Source organism: Nerophis ophidion, linkage group LG06 (genome assembly GCF_033978795.1).
Source record: "Nerophis ophidion isolate RoL-2023_Sa linkage group LG06, RoL_Noph_v1.0, whole genome shotgun sequence".
Taxonomy (NCBI): domain Eukaryota; kingdom Metazoa; phylum Chordata; class Actinopteri; order Syngnathiformes; family Syngnathidae; genus Nerophis; species Nerophis ophidion.
The window spans coordinates 77,796,077-77,820,032 of NC_084616.1; the positions used below are offsets into that span (position 1 = coordinate 77,796,077).

General features: G+C 40.7%; 1 protein-coding gene across 2 annotated transcripts in view; it reads left to right on the forward strand.

The window, feature by feature from the left end:
- Positions 1-23,956, forward strand: part of arhgap4b (Rho GTPase activating protein 4b) — an 84,732-nt gene that overhangs the window by 35,324 nt on the left and 25,452 nt on the right. The window contains exons 5-15 of one of the 2 annotated variants that reach the window (XM_061904892.1): positions 2,496-2,558; positions 2,661-2,834; positions 6,177-6,305; positions 6,382-6,603; positions 9,691-9,792; positions 9,884-10,072; positions 10,984-11,068; positions 11,150-11,177; positions 11,404-11,500; positions 21,056-21,116; positions 21,343-21,420. In XM_061904892.1, the coding sequence (XP_061760876.1) occupies positions 2,496-2,558; positions 2,661-2,834; positions 6,177-6,305; positions 6,382-6,603; positions 9,691-9,792; positions 9,884-10,072; positions 10,984-11,068; positions 11,150-11,177; positions 11,404-11,500; positions 21,056-21,116; positions 21,343-21,420 (1,228 nt within the window). Of the gene's footprint in view, positions 1-2,495; positions 2,559-2,660; positions 2,835-6,176; positions 6,306-6,381; positions 6,604-9,690; positions 9,793-9,883; positions 10,073-10,983; positions 11,069-11,149; positions 11,178-11,403; positions 11,501-20,052; positions 20,081-21,055; positions 21,117-21,342; positions 21,421-23,956 lie in introns of both variants that reach the window. The other variant, XM_061904893.1, reaches the window with a different exon arrangement.

Sequence of the window (23,956 nt, forward strand, 5' to 3'; positions counted from 1 at the left end):
TTTTCTCTTTCGTTCTCGCTCGCACTCTGGCTCCAGCTACAACCCCGTCTCTTCTCCTGGCTGCTGCTTATAACAGAGCGACAGGTGATTAGATAACAAGGCCCAGGTGGGCCATCTACGCACCTGTCACTGATTTCGAGGCCGGTCCTGGCACACCCCGCTTCGCTGCAGGCCCGCAGCCCACGCCCCCTCCACAGTTAGCTTCAGAATATCAATGTTATTACAAAGAATAAGAGACCTATTATACTCTAGTAATGTTGGTCTTACTTAAAAATGCACGCGTTTAGTTGTGTTCAGTGTTGGAAAAAAAAAATGATATGGCTGTTACGGAAATACATTTTAAAATATTCGGATTTTGGCTCTCTCAGCAAAAAAGGTTCCCGACCCCTGTGTTACGTACGCCCTTATTCCAAAATGGAATAAATGCACTGTTGTCCTCAAAATTCCACACACAATATCCGTTAATGACAATGTGAAAAGGTTAATGTCACACCTATGGATCTTGTTTTGTCTTGTTATGTTTTTGATTTTGGACAATCAGTCACGTTTTGCACTTCCTGGTTTTGTTTGTTTCCATGCCAACCTCATTAGTTTTATCCTAGTCACGCCCCTGCCCTCAGTCCCGCACCTGTTCCTAATTATCACAGCCACTACTTAAATCATTTTCTTTCTGTCCATCGGTCTGGGATTTTTGCATTCTGCTTCATGCCACATTTCTATCACAAACCTCCACGCCTTGCCACGCTGCTAAACATTTGGACCACGCCACGTAAGATCTATGTATTCTTTCGCCTAAGTGCTGTTTTTTGTTAACGTTTTAGCATATATTATTATCCGCCATCGAGCGTGCTTTTTGTTTTGCCTTTTGTATTTAAATAACAAATAAAAATGTACTTACATTCATGCCTGATTCGTCCCACATCATCCTTGCATCGAGGAAGCACAAACACCCACAGCTCAAGCCTGACAGTTAATTGAAAACAAATATCCATCCATCCATCCATTTTCTACCGCTCGTCCCGTTCGGAGGAGCGGGGGTTCGCTGGAGCCTATCTCAGCTGCATTCAAACACACTCTGTATGCCAGGGGTCACCAACCTTTTTGAAAGCAAGAGCTACTTCTTGGGTACTGATTAATGCCAAGGGCTACCAGTTTGATACACACTTCAATAAATTGCCAGAAATAGCCAATTTGCTCAATTTAATAAATAAATGTATATATATATAAAAAAAAATAGGTATTTCTGTCTGTCATTCCGTTGTACATTTTTTTTCCTTTTACGGAAGGTTTTTTGTAGAGAATAAAAGATGAAAAAAACACTTAATTGAACGGTTTAAAAGAGGTGAAAACACGAGAAAAATGAAAATCAAATTTTGAAACATAGTTTATCTTCAATTTCGACTCTTTAAAATTCAAAATTCAACCGAAAAATATGAAGAGAAAAACTAACTAATTCGAATCTTTTTGAAAAAATTAAAAAAATTATTTATGGAACATCATTAGTTATTTTTCCTGATTAATAATAATTTTGTAATTTTGATGACATGTTTTAAATAGGTTAAAATCCAATCTGCACTTTGTTAGAATATATAACAAATTGGACCAAGTTATATTTCTAACAAAGACAAATCATTATTTCTTCTAGATTTTCCAGGACAAAAATTTTAAAAGAAATTCAAAAGACTTTGAAATGAGATTTGAATTTGATTCTACAGATTTTCTAGATTTGCCAGAATATTTTTTTTGAATTTTAATCATAATAAGTTTGAAGAAATATTTCACAAATATTCTTCGTCGAAAAAACAGAAGCTAAAATGAAGAATTAAATTAAAATGTATTTATTATTCTTTACAATAAAACAAATACATTTACTTGAACATTGATTTAAATTGTCAGGAATGAAGAGGAAGGAATTTAAAAGGTAAAAAACTATATGTGTTTAAAAATCCGAAAAATTGTATTTTTTCTCTAAAATTGTCTTTCTGAAAGTTATAAGAAGCAAAGTAAAAAAAATACATTAATTTATTTAAACAAGTGAAGACCAAGTTTTTAAAATATTTTCTTGGATTTTCAAATTCTATTTGAGTTTTGTCTCTCTTAGAATTAAAAATGTCGAGAAAAGCGAGACCAGCTTGCTAGTAAATAAATACCATTTAAAAAATAGAGGCAGCTCACTGGTAAGTGCTGCTATTTGAGCTATTTTTAGAACAGGCCAGCGGGCGACTCATCTGGTCCTGGCGTTGGTGACCCATGGTGTGAATGGATGGACTAGAAACGCTACATGGAGATGGCGTGTCCCTGTAAATAAAGACCAAAAGTCACGTCAAAGCTGGTCTCTGACCTTTCTGAATATTTAAATGTCATCATGTTATACGGTTGTGTGACATTTTGTCATGTGTTCATCATGGCTTCATGCCTCGGGGGCTAAAAACGGCTCCATAAAATAAAATGAATTGAAAAATTCCCAATGCATGTTTGCTTCTTTGACCCACTAGAGCAAAGAGGTCGGGATCCAAATGCAGGATGAGCTGCTGAAGGTCACCACTGAGCTGCAGACGGTGAGCATTCCCTCCTCTTCTCCTTCCATCATGAACCCTGAAAAAGTGACGTAATGGTGGAGAGCGATACTGACATGTGTTACCTGGCACGCCGCCACCTAGGCTTTGAAGACGTACAACCAGTACCACACCGACTGTCTGATCGCCGAGGGCAAACTGAAGGAGGCCGAGCGTTTGGAGGAGAGACACACCGGCAAGTCTGCAGAGCTCGGCCTCGGCCAATCGGGAGGGCAGAGGCGGAGCTCCGTCAAGAAGATGGAGAGATTGATGGAGAAGGTGAGCTCCCACTTTGGATTAATTGGCACGACACATTCAAGTCAGTCCTGTTTTCTACTCTCTGAATAATATTAACAAATGCTACAGATGTTTGCCGTAAATTGTGTGTTTTTGATTGATTGGCGTGATTAGTACCGTAATGCCCTGAATTGCCGCCGGGTATATAGTATGCGCCTGCCTAGAATTACTGCCGGGTCAAACTCCATCCATCCATCCATCTTCTTCCGCTTATCCGAGGTCGGGTCGCGGGGGCAACAACCTAAGCAGGGAAGCCCAGACTTCCCTCTCCCCAGCCACTTGGTCCAGCTCTTCCCGGGGGATCCCAAGGCGTTCCCAGGCCAGCCGGGAGACATAGTCTTCCCAACGTGTCCTGGGTCTTCCCCGTGGCCTCCTACCGGTTGGACGTGCCCTAAACACCTCCCTAGGGAGGCGTTCGGGTGGCATCCTGACCAGATGCCCGAACCACCTCATCTGGCTCCTCTCCATGTGGAGGAGCAGCAGCTTTACTTTGAGTTCCTCCCGGATGGCAGAGCTTCTCACCCTATCTCTAAGGGAGAGACCCAAACTCATTTGGGCCGCTTGTACCCGTGATCTTGTCCTTTCGGTTATCATCAAAAGCTTTTGACCATAGGTGAGGATGGGAACGTAGATCAACCGGTAAATTGAGAGCTTTGCCTTCCGGCTCAGCTCCTTCTTCACCACAACGGATCGGTACAACGTCCGCATTACTGAAGACGCCGCACCGATCCGCCTGTCGATCTCACGATCCACTCTTCCCTCACTCGTGAACAAGACTCCTAGGTACTTGAACTCCTCCACTTGGGGCAGGGTCTCCTCCCCAACCCGGAGATGGCACTCCACCCTTTTCCGGGCGAGAACCATGGATTCGGACTTGGAGGTGCTGGGTCAAACTCGTTCCGCAAAATATTATTTTTATTAGCGCATGTCTAGAATTTCCACCGGGTCAAACTCGTCACGTCACGAGTGACACTTCACCTGTCATCATTTTCAAAATGGAGGAGGCTGATTTCAATAATTTGAAATTGCATAAAGGGAAGAAGATTAAGAGCTATTCAGTAGGATTTAAGGTCCAAGCTATTGAATATGCTAAAAAGAACAGGAAGCAGCTATGTTTTATTAATATACCGTAGCTGCGTGTGTCAAATATGAGTCATTAAATGACTCCCGCCTCCTGGTGGTAGAGGGCGCTAGTGATCCTTCTTGCGACTACTCGGCTGCAGAAGAAGTGACAACAAGCAGCGATCGTTTATTTTTTCCTCTCGCTTGCACTTTTAACATGGAGGATTACATATCTAAAATAAAACAGTTTTCTAAACTGGACTTTCAATCGAAGCAGGAAGTAATAAAGGAAGATCTCCATCAAGACAGAGAGACTTTTAAAACTGAAGAAAGATAAGGAAGACTTCTATAAACAAGTTATCGATGCTTTTGATCAGAAGGAGCTGTGCATGGACTTCATTTATAAGTAAAGGTAAGACCATAATAACGTTTTTTTTTTTTAATTAAATGTGCTTTTCATGATGGTATCCTTACATCACACTCAAATTTTTAAGCGCAGGCCTAAATTTACTGCATGCCTTTGGTAAGCGCCGGAGTGAGAAGAGGTTTTAAATTAGTTAGCGCCCCGGCGGCAATTCAAGGAAATACGGTATACTTCATACAAAATGACCGACAGTTGTTTAAACGTTCTGTGTATTTGAATGGATAGACCGGGGGTCGTTGTCAGGTTCAAGCACTGATGACAGCTATTGAACAAGACAAGAAGCAAATAATGAAACAGAGACAGAATTAAATTTGGCTCAATTTGAGGAGAGACGCTTGCACATCTGTACCCTTTGTAGCTAGGTCTTTATTGTCATTCCACAAGTACAACAAAACTTTATTTTCAGCACAAACCTGTTCAAAATTAGACAAACAAACAGTGTAGAGTAGAGATGCGCGGTTTACGGTCTCATCCGCGGTTTACATGACGATAAAATAGATTTGAATTAGATTTGGCCGGGTGGCTGTCGAACCATTTGGAAATATTTGATATGCATGGTTCTGGGATCGGTATCCTTTACCATCCAAAGAGCCATTTGGGACCCGTGTCACAAAGCCAAGAAGACAATAGGAGACGCTAACATTCTCAAGAATGACTGCCGGCAGTCACCCAGATAATAAGTATTAGGGCGTGCTATGAAGCCATTAGCTTTGTCGCCTTCTACAACATGTACCATCTGTTAGTCAGTCCAGCAACATGTTGTGTGTGTCTACCGCAGACACACGCACACGACTGCAAGGCATACTGGGTGACACAGACTACACTAATGGTTGTGATATAAACCATTTTAACACTCTTAGTAATATGCGCCACGCTGTGAAGCCACGCCAAACAAGAATGACCAACACATTTCGGGAGAACATCCTCCCAGTAACACAACATAAACGCAACACAAAAAATACCCAGAATCATTTGCATCCATGACACAACCTGACTATTTTATACATCCGGCTAGCAGCAAACCCATGGTATATGGTATATACAATATGGAAATGGACATAAGTGTGGGTGTATGTGAATGGACATACTGTCCCATTTTGCTTGCGTGTGAATGGACAAACGGAGGTGGGTATACTTAATGTGAATGGACAGACTTTTACATTTTGTTTGTGTGTGAATAGACTATGGTATATACAATGTGGGAATGGACATAAGTGTGGGTGTATGTGAATGGACATACATTCCCATTTTGCATGTGTGTGAATGGTCAAATGGAGGTGAGTGTACTTTATGTGAATGGACAGACATTTACATTTTTTTGTGTGTGAATAAACTATGGTATATACAATATGGGAATAGACATATGTGTTGGTATATGTGAATGGACATACATTCCCATTTTGCTTGCGTGTGAATGGTCAAATGGAGGTGAGTGTACTTTATGTGAATGGACAGACATTTACATATTTTTGTGTGTGAATAAACTATGGTATATACAATATGGGAATGGACATAAGTGTGGGTGTATGTGAATGGACATACATTACCATTTTGCTTGTGTGTGAATGGACATATGGCGGTTGTTATACTGTACGTGAATGGACAGACATTACCATTTTGCTTGTGTGTGAATGGACATATGGCGGTTGGTATACTGTATGTGAATGGACAGACATTTACATTTTGTCTGTCTGTGAATAGACTATGGTATATACAATATGGACATAAGTGTGTGTGTGTGTGTGTGTGTGTGTGTGTGTGTGTGTGTGTGTGTGTGTGTGTGTGTGTGTGTGTGTGTGTGTGTGTGTGTGTGTGTGTGTGTGTGTGTGTGTGTGCAGAGGCACGGCAGGGTGCAGGAGACCCAGCTGAAGTGCACCAAGGCTCGCAACGACTACCTGCTCAACCTTGCCGCAGCCAACGCCGCCATGAACAAGTACTACCTGCAAGACGTCAGCACGCTCATCGACGTAAGAAACCGTCGCCGCGGCCGCTCTGGCTGGCGTCACCGCCCGCCGTCACCCGCGCTTTTTTTCCGTCCGCCAGTGCTGCGACCTGGGTTTCCACCCGTCCGTGGAGAGGGCGATGAAGTGCTACCTGGCCAGCAGGTGGCGCATCCAGAAGACGGAGGAGGCGGGGCTGAAACAGCTGGAAGCGGCGGTGACGTCGCTGGACCAGGGCGGCGACAGAGACGCACTCCTTCAGCAGCACGACTCCGCCTTCTGCCTTCCCTTCAGGTTCAACTACCACCCGCATGAGGGCGACCAGGTGTGTGATCGCCATGGAAACAACATAAGTTCAAGTACCAATGATTGTCACACACACACACACACACACACTAGGTGTGGAGAAATTCTTCTCTGCATTCGACCCATCTCCCTTGATCACCCCCTGCGAGGTGAGGGGAGCAGTGAGCAGCAGCGGTGGCCACGCCTGGGCATCATTTTTTGTTATTTAAATGGGTTGTACTTGTATAGCGCTTTTCTACCTTCAAGGTACTCAAAGCGCTTTGACACTACTTCCACATTCACACACACATTCACACACTGATGGAGGGAGCTGCCATGCAAGGCGCCAACCAGCACCCATCAGGAGCAAGGGTGAAGTGTCTTGCTCAGGACACAACAGACGTGACGAGGTTGGTACTAGGTGGGATTTGAACCAGGGACCCTCGGGTTGCGCACGGCCACTCTCCCACTGCGCCACGCCGTCCCTAACCCCCAATCCCAACCCTTGATGCTGAGTGCCAAGCAGGGAGGTAATGGCTCCCATTTTTATCGTCTTTGGTATGACTCGGCCGGGGTTTGAACTCACAACCTACCGGTCTCAGGGCGGACAATCTAATCCAGGGGTCGGGAACCTTTTTGGCTGAGAAAGCAATTAAAGCCAAATATTTTAAAACATATTGTAGGTCTGACTTAGACCCAATTTTCATACACTCACTTCTTTCAGCAAAAATCTACAGGAAGTTGGCAAAAACCCCTTCAAAATTAAATTTTCGCAAAAAATGCAATTTTTGCCTCTCTGCGCTGTAATTTGACCCCTTTAAAATGCTTCAAAAGTCACCAAACTTGGCCCACAAATAAGGACTGGCGAATATTGCGATCTAATGAAAAAACCAAACCCCAAAACTCAAAATTGCGCTCTAGCGCTATTTTTGAATAAAACACTGAAAAAACTGCTCGTAGGAAGAAAACACGGACAAAACTGCTTGTAACTTCCAGTAAGAATGTCGGAGAGACATGAAACAAAAACCTCTATGTAGGTCTCGCTTAGACCTACATTTCATAGATTGACAACCCCCAACAAAAATCAACAGGAAGTTTGCAATCCCCCCTTCAAAACAAAAGTTTTGTAAAAACCGGTCACCTTTCTTCAAACATTATCTCCTCTGAGTGCGTTTGTTGTTTTGGCTTCAAACTCGCACAGGAGAGAGATTGAACCCTTCTGATTAAAAGTGTTGAACAGAGTTTTGATAAGTTCTCAGGTTTTGATTTTACGCGCCTTCAAAGAACCCCTGTGCAAAGTCTCCTAAAAAATGTCATTTTTGCCTCTTTGAGCTGTTATTTGACCCCCTTAAAATGCTTCTAAACTCACCAAACTTGACACACAATCATTCTGGCAAAAATTGCGATCTGATGAAAAAACCTGACCTCAAAACTCAAAATTGCGCTCTACCGCCCCCCTAGGAATACAACACGGACAAACTGCTCCTAGGAAGAAAACACAGACAAAACTGCTTGTAACTTCCGGTAGGAATGTCAGAGAGACATGAAACAAAAAACACTATGTAGGTCTCACTTAGACCTACATTTTAATAATTAACATACTTTAGCAAAAATCAACAGGAAGTTTGATATTTTCACTTCAATACAACAACTGCATTACTTTCGCAATGCATTAGATTCTCAAAATAGTGGCTCCAAGGCGTCTTCTAACGCTTATCCGGCCGTGGGTCTCGGGGGCAGCAGCCAAAGGCGGACCCGACCAACGCTGCTTGCAGCTTTAATGTTAATTTGATATTACCTCAAGGGCCAAATTAAATTACACGGCGGGTTCACAGTGTGGCACATATTAGTAACATTGTTAAAGTTGTTTATACAGCCACCCTCAAGTGTCACCTGTATGGCTGTTGACCAAGTATGCGTTGCATTCACTTATGAGTGTGTATAAGCCGCTTACATTATGAAGCTGTTTGTATGGAGGATAAGCGGACGTGACGACAGGTTTTACAGAAGGTTAAAGGCCGTGCCTTTAAGGCACGGCCCCCAATAATGTTGTCCGGGTGGAAATCGGGAGATATTCGGGAGAATGGTTGCCCAGGGAGATTTTCGGGAGGGGCACTGAACTTCGGAAGTCTCCCGGGAAAATTGGGAGGGTTGGCAAGTATGAATATTAGCGGTGAATGCGGTGTTACAGCGACACAGTCACTGTATAATACTGGCAAGCCAGCTCTAATGTTCATTTGATATTGCCTCAAGGGCCAAATGAAAAGCCAGCGGGCCAGAGTTTGACACCCATGTTCTATATTCTCAGTAGAACATATAAAGTTTTGGTGTTTACTAGCATAAACTTGCAGTTTACATGTATCTCTTATGTATGACTGCCATCTACTGGTCACATTTATCATTACACCATGTACCAAATAAAATAGCTTCGAGGTCAGTAAGCACAACCAAAATTAGGCTGCACCGGGTGTAAAGGCGCACGGTTGATTTTTGAGAAAATGGAAGGATTTTAAGTGCGCCTTATAGTCCGGAAAGTACGGTATTATTGTCATATGTGTTAAGATCCGTACTCCGATCTTCCCATATTATGGTTTATTGTTCCATTTTTGTATCACCCTGTTTGACGTCTTTATTTCCTGTTTAGTCTGTCACCACGGTAGCTCATTAGTTCACCTGCCCCTTGTTATCTACGCACACCTGTTTTCTTCTAATCACCTCCCTTATTTAAACTCGCCCCTTTTCGTTATTCATTCTCGGATCCTAATTTGCCCACGAGCAACAGTGACGACGCTCATCCTTTGTATGTATTTTCTCGCTAGCTCTTACGCGAAGCCACTTTATATTCCAGCTTTCATGCTGAACGTTTTTGTTTACTCTTTTGTGTCCTCGTGCCAAGTTTTAGTTTTCCTTGTGTTATCCTAGCTTTCTCGCTAGCGTCTTTTGTTTGCCTTTTTCCTTTTACACCAGTATTTTTGTTCCTAGCCTTTTATTATTTAATAAATCCATTTATAAGTTACCTTGTTGTGTTCATCGCTTCGACGCATCCCTGGAAGAACCAATCCGGCATTACAATTCCACACAAGCGTCACAATATGAGGTCTGACTTTGGTACCTGTCTCTACTTCAGGTGTGCGAGGTGAGTGCGGAGAGCCAGGTGAGGTACGAGCTGGAGACCAGATTTCAGCAGCTTCAGTCTCGACTCGCCGCTGTCACGCTGGAGACAGAGGAGGTGGGATGACCTCGGTCTACACCATTCTTACCTAACGACGACGATCTACCATCCTGCATGTTGATTGTGATCCACATGTTGCCCGTGTCAGGTCAGTAAAACCCTCAAAGCGACGCTGAGCGCCCTGCTGGACTGCATGTGCGACAGCGACTGCAACCCCTCCTCCGACATTCCCGGCGGCCTGTCGCACGAGTCCCCCGGAGGAGGAGCCAGCGCCCCCAAACTTACCCTCGCCAAGCGTCGGGCCAATCAGCAAGAGACTGAGACCTACTATTTAACGGTGAGTAAATAAGTCTGTGTACCCTAAACGCTCCAGTTAACAATTATCCAGTTAGCCTGCAGTCATAACCATTTACGGCTGTGGCTGTAGGCAACCTTCCGACAAAGTTATTGACTTTACAGTGTTATGCTTGCCATACTGTTGTTTACAATGAAGTGGTCAGGGCTGAGCAGCTTGCAGTATACTGCTATTAAAACATTGGCGCTGTTTTTAAATCACCAACTATTTCAACTATTTTTTCCTATCGTTCTCTGACGAAAGATTGTACGCCTCCTCTTTTATTTGGACTTTCCCTGATTACATGGCAACAGCTGTTTCTAAGGGAGGGGGGGTCATAAACAGCCATCGTCTTTGGTTACAAAACAGATCAAAGAAAAGGTCGTAAAACACAGCCTGGAGGGAGGTCAGGCCCTGCCTCCTCTCTGCTCTGAGACGGGATGCCAATTAACAAATGTTCCATAAAGAGAAGAAAACTGTGAATCTCTTATATTATTATTTTCATTGCTGTAGAAAGCAAAGGACTTTCTCACCAGCAGCTCCCTGACCTCCAAATTTCAAGCCAAACACAATCTTCTCCAAGATGCCATACAAACACTGATGGCATTTATAAAACAAGACAAGAAGCAAGGAATTAAACAGAGACAGAATCAAATTTAGCTCAATTGAGGAGAAACACGTAGACACTGTACATCATCCCACGCTCTGACGAAAGATTGTACGCCTCCTCTTTTATTTACACTTTCCCTAATTATTGGCAACAGCTGTTTCTAAGGGAAGGGGGGTCATAAATAGCCATCGCCTTTGGTTACAAAACAGTTCAAAGAAAATGTCGGGATGTGAAATAACAAATGTTCCATAAAGAGAAGAAAACAGTGAATCTCTAATATATATATATTTTTTAATTGTTATAGAAAGTAAAGGAGTTTCTCACCAGCAGCTCCCTGACTTCCAAACTTCAAGCCAAACACGATCTTCTCCAAGATGCCATACAGAAAGGTAAGTTCACGTCGTCACAAAGGCCGGCCACGCTGTAAACCTTTTGAAAAAGAAATCAACTCCCTTCTCCCTCTCCTCCAGCCGAGGCAGTCAACACAGACCCCTCCAGGTAAAAAAAAAAAAAGTGTCTTCACTGGGCGGTGTGTCTGAAAGAGGTATGGAGAGAGGAGAGCGGGGAGGCCCTTTTAAACCATTTTCCATTACATAACGCGCCTTTTTTTTTTTTTTGTTAACCGCAGCGTGACTAATAGCTGCAATTAGCGAGCATCATTACCGCCTGTGTTAATACCCACAAAGGAAAATGCCCATGTTGCAATTTATGATGTACTTCCCAGAGTTCAGTGTGCTCGCCTGCTGCGCGCACGGAGGTCCAGACCCGTGTCTGAGTTTTGCCTCACACTCTTCACCGCAGACATACTGTCCTGCCTGCAGGTAACACTCAACTCATCTCCTCATTCAGTTATAATACAGGTGCTGTTCAGATTATTACAATATCATGATGAAGTTGATTTATTTCAGTAATTATATTCAGAATGAAATTTACATATTACATCAATCAATCAATCAATGTTTACTTATATAGCCCTAAATCACTAGTGTCTCAAAGGGCTGCACAAACCACTACGACATCCTCTGTAGGCCCACATAAGGGCAAGGAAAACTCACACCCAGTGGGACGTCGGTGACAATGATGACTATGAGAACCTTGGAGAGGAGGAAAGCAATGGATGTCGAGCGGGTCTAACATGATACTGTGAAAGTTCAATCCATAATGGATCCAACACAGTCGCAAGAGTCCAGTCCAAAGCGGATCCAACACAGCAGCGAGAGTCCCGTTCACAGCGGAGCCAGCAGGAAACCATCCCAAGCGGAGGCGGATCAGCAGCGCAGAAATCTCCCCAGCCGATACACAGGCAAGCAGTACATGGCCACCGGATCGGACCGGACCCCCTCCACAAGGGAGAGTGGGACATAGGAGAAAAAGAAAAGAAACGGCAGATCAACTGGTCTAAAAAGGGAGTCTATTTAAAGGCTAGAGTATACAAATGAGTTTTAAGGTGAGACTTAAATGCTTCTACTGAGGTAGCATCTCGAACTGTTACCCGGAGGGCATTCCAGAGTACTGGAGCTCGAACAGAAAACACTCTATAGCCCGCAGACTTTTTTTGGGTTTTGGGAATCACTAATAATCCGGAGTCTTTTGAAGGCAGATTTCTTGCCGGGACATATGGTACAATACAATCGGCAAGATAGGATGGAGCTAGACCGTGTAGTATTTTATACGTAAGTAGTAAAACCTTAAAGTCACATCTTAAGTGCACAGGAAGCCAGTGCAGGTGAGCCAGTACAGGTATATATGTATGTATATATGTATATAAAGGTATATACAGTATAGGTATATATGTATGTATATATGTATATAAAGGTATATACAGTATAGGTATATATGTATGTATATATGTATATAAAGGTATATACAGTATAGGTATATATGTATGTATATATGTATATAAAGGTATATACAGTATAGGTATATATGTATGTATATATGTATATAAAGGTATATACAGTATAGGTATATATGTATGTATATATGTATATAAAGGTATATACAGTATAGGTATATATGTATGTATATATGTATATAAAGGTATATACAGTATAGGTATATATGTATGTATATATGTATATAAAGGTATATACAGTACAGGCGTAATGTGATCAAACTTTCTTGTTCTTGTCAAAAGTCTAGCAGCCGCATTTTGTACCAACTGTAATCTTTTAATGCTAGACATGGGGAGACCCGAAAATAATACGTTACAGTAGTCGAGGCGAGACGTAACAAACGCATGGATAATGATCTCAGCGTCTTTAGTGGACATCCATCCATCCATTTTCTACCGCCTATTAGAATGGAGCGAATTTTAGCGATATTACGGAGATGAAAGAAGGCCGTTTTAATAACGCTTTTAAAGTGTGCCTCAAAGGAGAGAGTTGGGTGGAAGATAATACCCAGATTCTTTACCGAGTCACCTTGTTTAATTGTTTGGTTGTCAAATGTTAGAGTTGTATTATTAAATACAGTTCGGTGTCTAGCAGGACCGATAATCAGCATTTCCGTTTTTTTGGCGTTGAGTTGCAAAAAGTTAGCGGACATCCATTGTTTAATTTCATTAAGACACGCCTCCAGCTGACTACAATCCGGCGTGTTGGTCAGCTTTAGGGGCATGTAGAGTTGGGTGTCATCAGCATAACAGTGAAAGCTAACACCGTATTTGCGTATGATGTCACCTAGCGGCAGCATGTAGATGCTGAAGAGTGCAGGGCCAAGGACCGAACCCTGGGGAACTCCACACGTTACCTTAACGTAGTCCGAGGTCACATTGTTATGGGAGACACACTGCATCCTATCAGTAAGATAAGAGTTAAACCAAGACAGGGCTAAGTCTGACATACCAATTCGTGTTTTGATACGCTCTAATAAAATATTATGATCGACGGTATCGAAAGCAGCGCTAAGTTCGAGGAGCAGCAACATAGATGACGCATCAGAATCCATCGTTAGCAATAGATCATTAGTCATTTTTGCGAGGGCTGTCTCAATTCATTACACACATAGTGATATATTTGAAATATTTATTTCTTTAAATTTTGATGATTAGTATCTCAGAAAATTAGAATATTAGTTACGACTAGTACCAAAAAATATTTTTTAGAAATGTGGGCCAACTGAAAAGTATGAACATGGAAAGTTTCAGCATGTTAGTTGCAGCTCCTTTTGCCTGAATTGCTGCAGCAATACGGCGTGGCATGGAGTCCAGCAGTCTGTTGCACCCTCAGGTGTTATGAAAGCCCAGGTTGCTTTAATAGTGGCCTTCAGCTCTTCAGCATTGTTGGCTCTGGCATCTTGCATCTTCCGCTTCACAATACTCCATAGCTTTTCTATGGGGTTAAGGTCAGGTGAGTTTGCAGGCCAATCAAGAACAGGGACACCATGGTCCTTAAACCAGGTACTGGTAGATTTGGCACTGTGTGCAGGTCCCAAGTCATGTTGGAAAATGAAATCTTCACCTCCATAAAATTGGTCGGCGTCAGGCAGCATAAAGTGTTGTAAAACTTCCTGGTAGACTGCTGCATTGACCCTAGACCTCAGGAAACACAGTGGACCAACACCAGCAGATGACATGGCACCCCAGACCATTACCCATTGTGGAAATTTGACACTGGACTTCGGGCAACGTGGATTCTGTGCCTCTCCTGTCTTCCTCCAGACTCTGGGACTTTGATTTCCAAAGGAGATACAAAATGTACTTTCATCTGAAAACATAACTTTGGACCACTCAGCAGCAGTCCAGTCCTTTTTGTCTTGAGCCCAGGCGAGACGCTTTTGACGTTGTCTCTTATTCAAGAGTGGCTTTACACAAGGAATGCGACAGCTGAAGCCCATATCTTGCATACGTCGGTGCGTGGTGGTTCTTGAAGCGCTGACTCCAGCTGCAGTCCACTCTTTGTGGATCTCCCCCACATTTTTGAATGGGTTTTGTTTGACAATCCTCTCCAGGGCGCGGTTATCCCTCTTGCTTGTACACTTTTTTCTAGCACATCTTTGTCTTCCCTTGGCCTCTCTATTAATGTGCTTGGACACAGAGCTCTGGGAACATCCAACCTCTTTGGCAATGACCTTTTGTGTCTTGCCCTCCTTCTTTAAAGTATCAATGGTCATCTTTTGGACAGTTGTCAAGTCAGCAGTCTTCCCCATGATTGTGTGTCATACAGAATAAAACGAGAGACCATTTAAAGGCTTTTCCAGGTGTTTTGAGTTAGTTAGCTAATTAGAGTGTGGCACCAGGTGTCTTCAATATCTGACCTTTTCACCATATTCTCATTTTCTGAGATGTTGAATTTAGGGTTTTCATTGGTTGTCAGCTATTATCATTTCCTTTTTGGCAAAAAAAACACTTGAAATGTATCAGTCTGTTTGGAATGAATGTATACATTCTACAAGTTTGACTTTCTAAATGGAATTAATGAAATAAATCAACTTTTTCATGATATTCTAATAATATGACCAGCACCTGTAGTTGGATTCTTTCATTTTCTGCCTACAGCAGGGGTGTCCAAACTTTTTCCACCGAGGGCCGCACACACAAAAATTCAAGCATGCCGTTTTGATATTTTTCATTTTTTCAAACCATAACCAAATATATGGATATTGTTGGTTGTTTTACCTTTAGGGCTCCCGGGGACCATAAAAGGGTCTAAGTCAGGGGTAGGGAACCTATGGCTCTAGAGCCAGATGTGGCTCTCAGATAAATTTTAGCTGACATCGCTTAACACGATAAATAATGAATAAATCCGCCGGTAATCACAGTAAAAAATAACGTTCAAAATATAAAACATTCTCATGCATTTTCATCCATCCATCCGGTTTCTACCGCACCTGTTCAAGAAGTGGCATTAATGGTAAGAAGTATTTTATCTATTTTTGGCTAGCCTCAGAATAACAATGTTATTAAAAAGAATAAGAAACTTATTATACTCTAAAAATGTTGGTCTTTCTTAAAAATGCACGCTTTTAGTTGTATTCAGTGTTAAAAAAAAAAAGAAAAAAAGTTGTACGGCTCTCACGGAAATACTTTTTAAAATATTTGGCTTGTATGGCTCTCTCGGCCAAAAAGGTTCCCGACCCCTGGTCTAAGTCATTAAAATGTTAAAAACAAGTCCAATTATTATCTTTTTTAATTTAACGCTTACAGTAAATCTCTACCAACCTTTTTAAAAGCAAGAGCTACTTCTTGGGTACTGATTAATGCGAAGGGCTACCAGTTTGATACACACTTAAAAAATTGCCAGTAATAGCCAATTTGCTCAATTTACCTTTTAATAAATAAATCTATTTGTTTCCCTCTTACACACATGTGTGTACTATGGCTATGAGTTGTTGTTTTTTTTCCCTTGGCCTCAGTCTGGACCCCTTCTCCAGGGCCCAGGCTTAGAGCGATTTTTTTCATTTTATTTTAATCTTCTATTTTTTGTTTACCTGTATCTCATCTTTTTTGTAAGGGGCGCTGAAAGCCAGCAGACCCGTCAGCGATCCTGTTCTGTCTCCCTGTAATGTTTGTCTGATCTTGAATGGGATTGTGCTGAAAATTTTAATTTTCCTGAAGGAATAAATAAAGTACTATCTAATCTAATATAATATCTAATCTAATCCATCTAATCTATACAAAAAATGGGTGTTTTTGTCTGTAATTCATCGTACATTTTTTTTGCCTTTTACGGAAGGTTTTTTGTAGAGAATTAATGGTGAAAAAACACTCAAACGGTTTAAAAGTGGAAAAAACAGGAAAAACATTTTAGATTAAATTTTAAAACATAGTTTATCTTCAATTTCGACTCTTTAAAATTCAAAATTCAACCGAGAAAAAAAAGAAGAGAAAAACTAGCTAATTCGAATCTTTTTTTAAAAATTAACAAAATAATTTATGGAACATCATTAGTAATTTTTCCTGATTAATATTAATTTAAAAATGTTGATAACATGTTTTAAATAGGTTAAAATCCGATCTGCACTTTGTTAGAATATATAACAAATTGGACCAAGCTATATTTCTAACAAAGACAAATCATTGTTTCTTCTACATTTTCCAGAACAAACATTTTAAGAGATTCAAAAGACTTTGAAATTAGAAATTTTCTAGATCTGCCAGAATAATTTTTTGAATTTTAATCATAATAAGTTTGAAGAAATATTTCACAAATATTCTTCGTCGAAAAAAACAGAAGCTAAAATGAAGAATTAAATTAAAATGTATTGATTATTCTTTACTATAAAAACAATAAAAATACTTGAACATTGATTTAAATTGTCAGGAAAGAAGAGGAAGGAATTTAAATGGTAAAAAGGTATATGTGTTTAAAAATCCTAAAATCATTTTTAAGGTTGTATTTTTTCTCTAAAATTGTCTTTCTGAAAGTTATAAGAAGCAAAGTAAAAAAATAAATGAATTTATTTTAACAAGTGAAGACCAAGTCTTTAAAATATTTTCTTGGATTTTCAAATTCTATTTGAGTTTTGTCTCTCTTAGAATTAAAAATGTCGAGCAAAGCGAGACCAGCTTGCTAGTAAATAAATACAATTTAAAAAATAGAGGCAGCTCACTGGTAAGTGCTGCTATTTGAGCTATTTTTAGAACAGGCCAGCGGGCGACTCATCTGGTTCTTACGGGCGACCTGGTGCCCGCGGGCACCGTGTTGGTGACCCCTGCTCTACAGTATATCAAGTTTAGGTTGATATAAAGTTAAACCCCCCAAAAAAACTTTGTTTTTTATCCGAGACGAGGATGTCGTTGTGGCTTGTGCAGCCCTTTGAGACACTAGTTATTTAGGGCTATATAAAAAAAACATTGATTGATATATTTTTATAATAAAACTGAGATATGCAGTATTTCCCCCACTGCCCAAAGCATTCAGAAAGCAATCTTTGATGTGAAGTAGAGGCTTGAAAAGATCAATAATGCAGGACACCACTCATTTTAATGTATTATTATTTTTGAGGTATTACAGTGAAAAGATAAATAAAGTCCCATTAAATATATTTGGGACCCAAAAGGTGCTCCACTCAAAGTGATACATTTTTATTAGTTATTTTTTCTTTCTTTCAACACTTAAGTGACGAGATCAACTTCAGATATATCTGTCGATTTGACGTTTGAACTATAATTTTGCTTGTTTCATGCTCTTTTGTCAAAGTAAACTTTGATGTATTTGTATGGCAAAAACACAATCTATGCAATATTTTCCACACAAAACTTATTAAAGGCCTACTGAAATGAGATTTTTTCATTTAAACGGGGATAGCAGGTCCATTCTATGTGTCATACTTCATCATTTTGCAATACTGCCATATTTTTGCTGAAAGGATTTAGTAGAGAACATCGACAATAAAGTTCACAACTTTTGGTCGCTAATAAAAAAGCCTTGCCTGTACCGGAAGTAGCAGACGATGTGCGCGTGACGTCACGGGTTGTAGGCCTTGTCACGTCCTCATATTGTTTATAATCATAGCCTCCAGCAGCAAGAGCTATTCGGACCGAGAAAGCGACAAATTCCCCATTAATTTTAGCGAGGATGAAAGATTTGTGGATGAGGAAAGTTAGAGTGAAGCACTAAAAAAAAAAAAAGGCGACGGCTCCAGGCGGCGGCAGTGGGAGCGTTTCAGATGTAATTGGACACATTTACTAGGATAATTCTGGAAAATCCCTTATCTGCTTATTGTGTTAATAATGTTTTAGTGAGATTATAAAGTCATACCTGAAAGTTGAATGGCTGCGGTGAAGCTGGGGAGCCAAGATCACAGTTTTCTTTTTGAGCTGCAGGAGGAGGTCACATAATCCACTGAAGTCTCCGGTAAGAGCCGACTTAATATCACAATTTTCCCATCCAAAAACTTGCCGGTTGACGTAGAGAAACATGTTCGCTTGACCGCTCTGTGTTAAGCGGTTAAAATATGGAACTGTTTAAAGGATGAAATAAAACACAGCACCAACATAAACCGGTTTAAAAAGCTTTTTAAATCATTTATCATTAGTAAATATAAGAAAGAAGAGCAAACATTGTTTTAGAAAGACAATAATATATAAAATGTATATAAATACAATTTATCATTTCATAATTATACATATAGGTTATATTAAAATGTATATATTACCACTTTATATGGAATTTAAATAAATTGTGTATATATATATATATATATATATATATATATATATATATAAGTGTACAAATGTATATGTTTGATTTAAATGTTAAACTATGTATATGAGATGTGTGCTACATATATGTTGCTTATATATTGTTTAAAAAAAAAAGTAATATAAGTGAAGCATGTTTTAGATTTTGTATATTTTGAACCTTGTTCTTGTTGTGATGGGGTAGGTTTATATAAGCGTTGCTTCAACCTACACCCTTTCGGCTCAATCATTGCTCAAATGAGTGTTTTTTTTTCTTTTTTTGTTGTTGTTCTTTGTTTTATGTGAAGATTGCCGAAATAAATAAATAAAAGCTTCGCAACAAACAAAGAAACGTCGGCTGTGTTTCGGTTGCTAAAGGCAGCTGCGATCCACCGCTTTCCACCAACAGCATTCTTCTTTGATGTCTCCATTATTAATTGAACAAATTGCAAAAGATTCAGCAACACAGTTTTCCGAAATACTGTGTAATTATGCGATGAAAAGAGACGACTTTTAGCCGTGTGTGGTGCCGGGCTAATATGTCGGCTACAACCAATAACGTCACAAGCACGCGTCATCATTCCGCGACGTTTTCAACAGGATACCTCGCGGGAAATTTAAAATTGCAATTTAGTAAACTAAAGCGGCCGTATTGGCATGTGTTGCAATGTTAATATTTCATCATTGATATATAAACTATCAGACTGCGTGGTTGCTAGTAGTCGCTTTCAGTAGGACTTTAAAGTGGAATATTTGAAATAATTGGAGCTTTGAATAGGTGAACAATTCATTATAACATTGTTTTTTATGGGGTTTTTTTGAGCAACGGCAAAAAAATAAAAAATGACAAAACAAAAAAAACACTGCCTGCATGGCAGCTTTGTGTCAAAATTGCAACTTTTTCTCGTTCGATTTCACCTCATTCCACTTTTTTTTTAAATGTTTTTATTTTTTAAATTTTGCAATAGCATTTCCAGAATGGCCCCCGGGCCGCACTTTGGACACCCCTGGCCTACACTATGGTCCGCTTATGACTTATTTATGGCCTTTTTTCATCCGCTTCCCCGCTTTTATCCGTTCTTCTGAAAAAGGGATTAAAACGCTCTTGCCTCCTCTCTCTCTCTTGACTTTTCTCACTTTGTGTTTTTCAAGCACTTTGCACCACTGCTTCTAAGTCTTTAGTCCTCTTATTTGTTTTTTTCTCCTTACCTCTCTTTTCTCTTTCCCGTTGTGCTTTGCTGGCTGTAGAAGAAGAAGAAGAATGTCTCGTACACAGGTACCAAACTCTTATCCGGGGTCGTTTGAAGGGGACTTTTATGTTAAATGGGTTGTTGGTATTGACTAAATGAGTTTTACCGTTCAATAAAGACAGGATCACTTTCTCTCCTGGAACCAATTAGCGCAGCTTCCCACCAAGATGTATCATTTAGAACCGGGGTGTCAAAGTCAAGGAATTATCCACGGATGATATTTGATTAGTATTAGAAGCGGCCCGCAGGCCACAGCCGCCTGTTGCTCTTTTGCACGTACCAATACTCCATCAGTGATTGATTGATTGAAACTTTTATTAGTAGATTGCACAGCACAGTACATATTCCGTACAATTGACCACTAAATGGCGTACTTGCCAACCCTACCGATTTTTCCGGGAAACTCCCGAATTTCAGCGGGGCGACCATTCCCCCGAATTTCTCCTGATTTCCACCGGGACAACAATATCGGGGCCGTCACGTCCGGTTTTTACTTCATAAAAATAAGCGGCTTTTACAGACACACACACAAGTGAATGCAAGGCATACTTGGTCAACAGCCATACAGGTCACACTGAGGGTGGCCGTATAAACAACTTTAACACTGTTACAAATATGCGCCACACTGTGAACCTGTCACGCCCATGGGATCATGTTTTGTTTTGGTCATGTTTGGTTTTGTTTTTTGACCTATTCCGGCATCCACCAAACAACGCCTTGACTGCGCCTGGAAAAAAAAAAAAAAGTGGAAAAAATAATAATTAAAAAACTAATTTGTATGGGGTTGGGGGAGACGACGAATAAAAACAGAAATAAAACGGTCCTGATTTCATTATGGACACAACATAGCATTTTAACCTTCACATTCTCGTTATTGCTTTTGTTCCCCTTTCCTTCGTGTCGCATCTTCATTTGCACATTTTGTTTCCTTGGCCACACTGGCTGCAGCAATCCTGTTCCTCGCCTCTCCTGACTCTAAAATCCTCTTCCCTGTCTCCCAGAGCACGGGCCAGCAGATCCCCGTGGTGGTGGAGAGCTGCATCCGCTTCATAAACCTTCACGGTGAGACCATTTTTTTCCTGACGTTTGCCATAAAGCACGCTGGCAGAGCTTCTGTCAGACGCTGCAGTGTGGAGTCCCCTTTGCCCTCAAGTGGGATGACAAATATGCACCTCCTCTTCTTTCCTGTGGTCTCTACTTGCCTAATGTATCATATTGTACTCCATACGGCTCTGTAAAAATATACATTCTTTTCTATCACAAGTGGGTTTTTTTTTTTGTCTTTCAGGTCTGCACCATGAGGGAATCTTCCGAGTTCCTGGGTCACAGAGAGAAGTGAATCTGATCAAGGATGCGTTTGAGCGAGGTGAATCTGTCAGAAACGCAACACAAACACAGAAAAATTGTGTGGAAGGACGCTGAAAAAAATCAGATGTTGACTCAAACTAACGTTCAAGATGTTTTTTTTGTTGGTCGGGAACGTTGTTTGTATAGTAAATACTCAGGAGGAGTCCATCTGACCAAGTACACAATTGAAGTGATTTTAAAGGAACTAAAATATTATTTATTATTTAATATGGTCTCCTGCTGGCCTCACTGTGGACTGGACTCTCACTATTATGTTAGATCCACTATGGATTGGACTCTCACTATTATGTTAGATGCACTATGGACTGGACTCTCACTATTATGTTAGATCCACTATGGACTGGACTCTCACACTATTATGTTAGATCCACTATGGATTGGACTCTCACTATTCTGTTAGATCCACTATGGACTGGACTCTCACTATTATGTTAGATCCACTATGGATTGGACTCTCACTATTATGTTAGATCCACTATGGACTGGACTCTCACTATTATGTTAGATCCACTATGGACTGGACTCTCACTATTATGTTAGATCCACTATGGACTGGACTCTCACTATTATGTTAGATCCACTATGGACTGGACTCTCACTATTATGTTAGATCCACTATGGACTGGAATCTCACACTATTATGTTAGATCCACTATGGACTGGACTCTCACACTATTATGCCAGATCCACTATGGACTGGACTCTCATACTATTATGTTAGATCCACTATGGACTGGACTCTCACTATTATGTTAGATTCACCATGGACTGGATTCTCACTATTATGTTAGATCCACTATGGACTGGACTCTCACTATTATGTTAGATCCACTATGGACTGGACTCTCACACTATTATGTTAGATCCACTATGGACTGGACTCTCACTATTATGTTAGATCCACTATGGACTGGACTCTCACTATTATGTTAGATTCACCATGGACTGGATTCTCACTATTATGTTAGATCCACTATGGACTGGACTCTCACTATTATGTTAGATCCACTATGGACTGGACTCTCACACTATTATGTTAGATCCACTATGGACTGGACTCTCACTATTATGTTAGATTCACCATGGACTGGATTCTCACTATTATGTTAGATCCACTATGGACTGGACTCTCACACTATTATGTTAGATCCACTATGGATGGGACTAACACACTATTATGTTACAAACCCTGTTTCCATATGAGTTGGGAAATTGTGTTAGATGTAAATATAAACAGAATACAATGATTTGCAAATCCTTTTCAAGCCATATTCAGTTGAATGCACCACAAAGAGAAGATATTTGATGTTCAAACTCATAAACTTTATTTTTAGAATTTTTTTAGAATTTCATGGCTGCAACACGTGCCAAAGTAGTTGGGAAAGGGCATGTTCACCACTGTGTTACATCACCTTTTCTTTTAACAACAGTCAATAAACGTTTGGGAACTGAGGAAACTAATTGTTGAAGCTTTGAAAGTGGAATTCTTTCCCATTCTTTTTTTATGTAGAGCTTCAGTCCTTCAACAGTCCGGGGTCTTGTTGTCGTATTTTGCGCTTTATAATGTGTCACACATTTTCGATGGTAAACATCTCTGGACTGCAGGCGGGCCAGGAAAGTACCTGCACTCTTTTACTACGAAGCCACGCTGTTGTAACACGTGGCTTGGCATTGTTTTGCTGAAATAAGCAGGGGCGTCCATGATAACGTTGCTTGGATGACGATCTATGTTGCTCCAAAACCTGTATGGACCATTCAGCATTAATGGTGCCTTCACAGATGTGTAAGTTACCCATGCCTTGGGCACTAATGCACCCCCATACCATCACAGATGCTGGCTTTTCAACTTTGCGTCTATAACAATCCGGATGGTTATTTTCCTCTTTGGTCCGGAGGACACCACGTCCACAGTTTCCAAATATAATTTAAAATGTGGGCTCTAACCACAGAACACTTTTCCACTTTGCATCAGTCCATCTTAGATGAGCTCGGGCCCAGCGAAGCCGGCGGCGTTCCTGGGTGTTGTTGATAAATGCCTTTCTCCTTGCATAGTAGAGTTTTAACTTGCACTTACAGATGTAGCGACCAACTGTAGTTACTGACAGTGGTTTTATGAAGTGTTCCTGAGTCCATGTGGTGATAACCTTTACACACTGATGTCGGTTTTTGATGCAGTACCGCCCTAGGGATCAAAGGTCCGTAATATCATGGCTTACGTGCAGTGATTTCTCCAGATTCTCTGAACTTTTTGATGATTTTACGGACCGTAGATGGTAAAATCCCTAAATTCCTTGCAATAGCTCGTTGAGAAATGTTGTTCTAAAACTTTTCGACATTTCGCTTACAAAGTGGTGACCCTCACCCCATCCTTGTTTGTCAATTACTTAGAATTTCATGAAAGGTGTTTTTATAGCCAATCATGGCACCCACCTGTTCCCAATTAGCCTGCACACCTGTGGGATGTTCCAAATAAGTGTTTGATGAGCATTCCTCAACTTTATCAGTATTAATTGCCACTTTTCCCAACTTCTTTG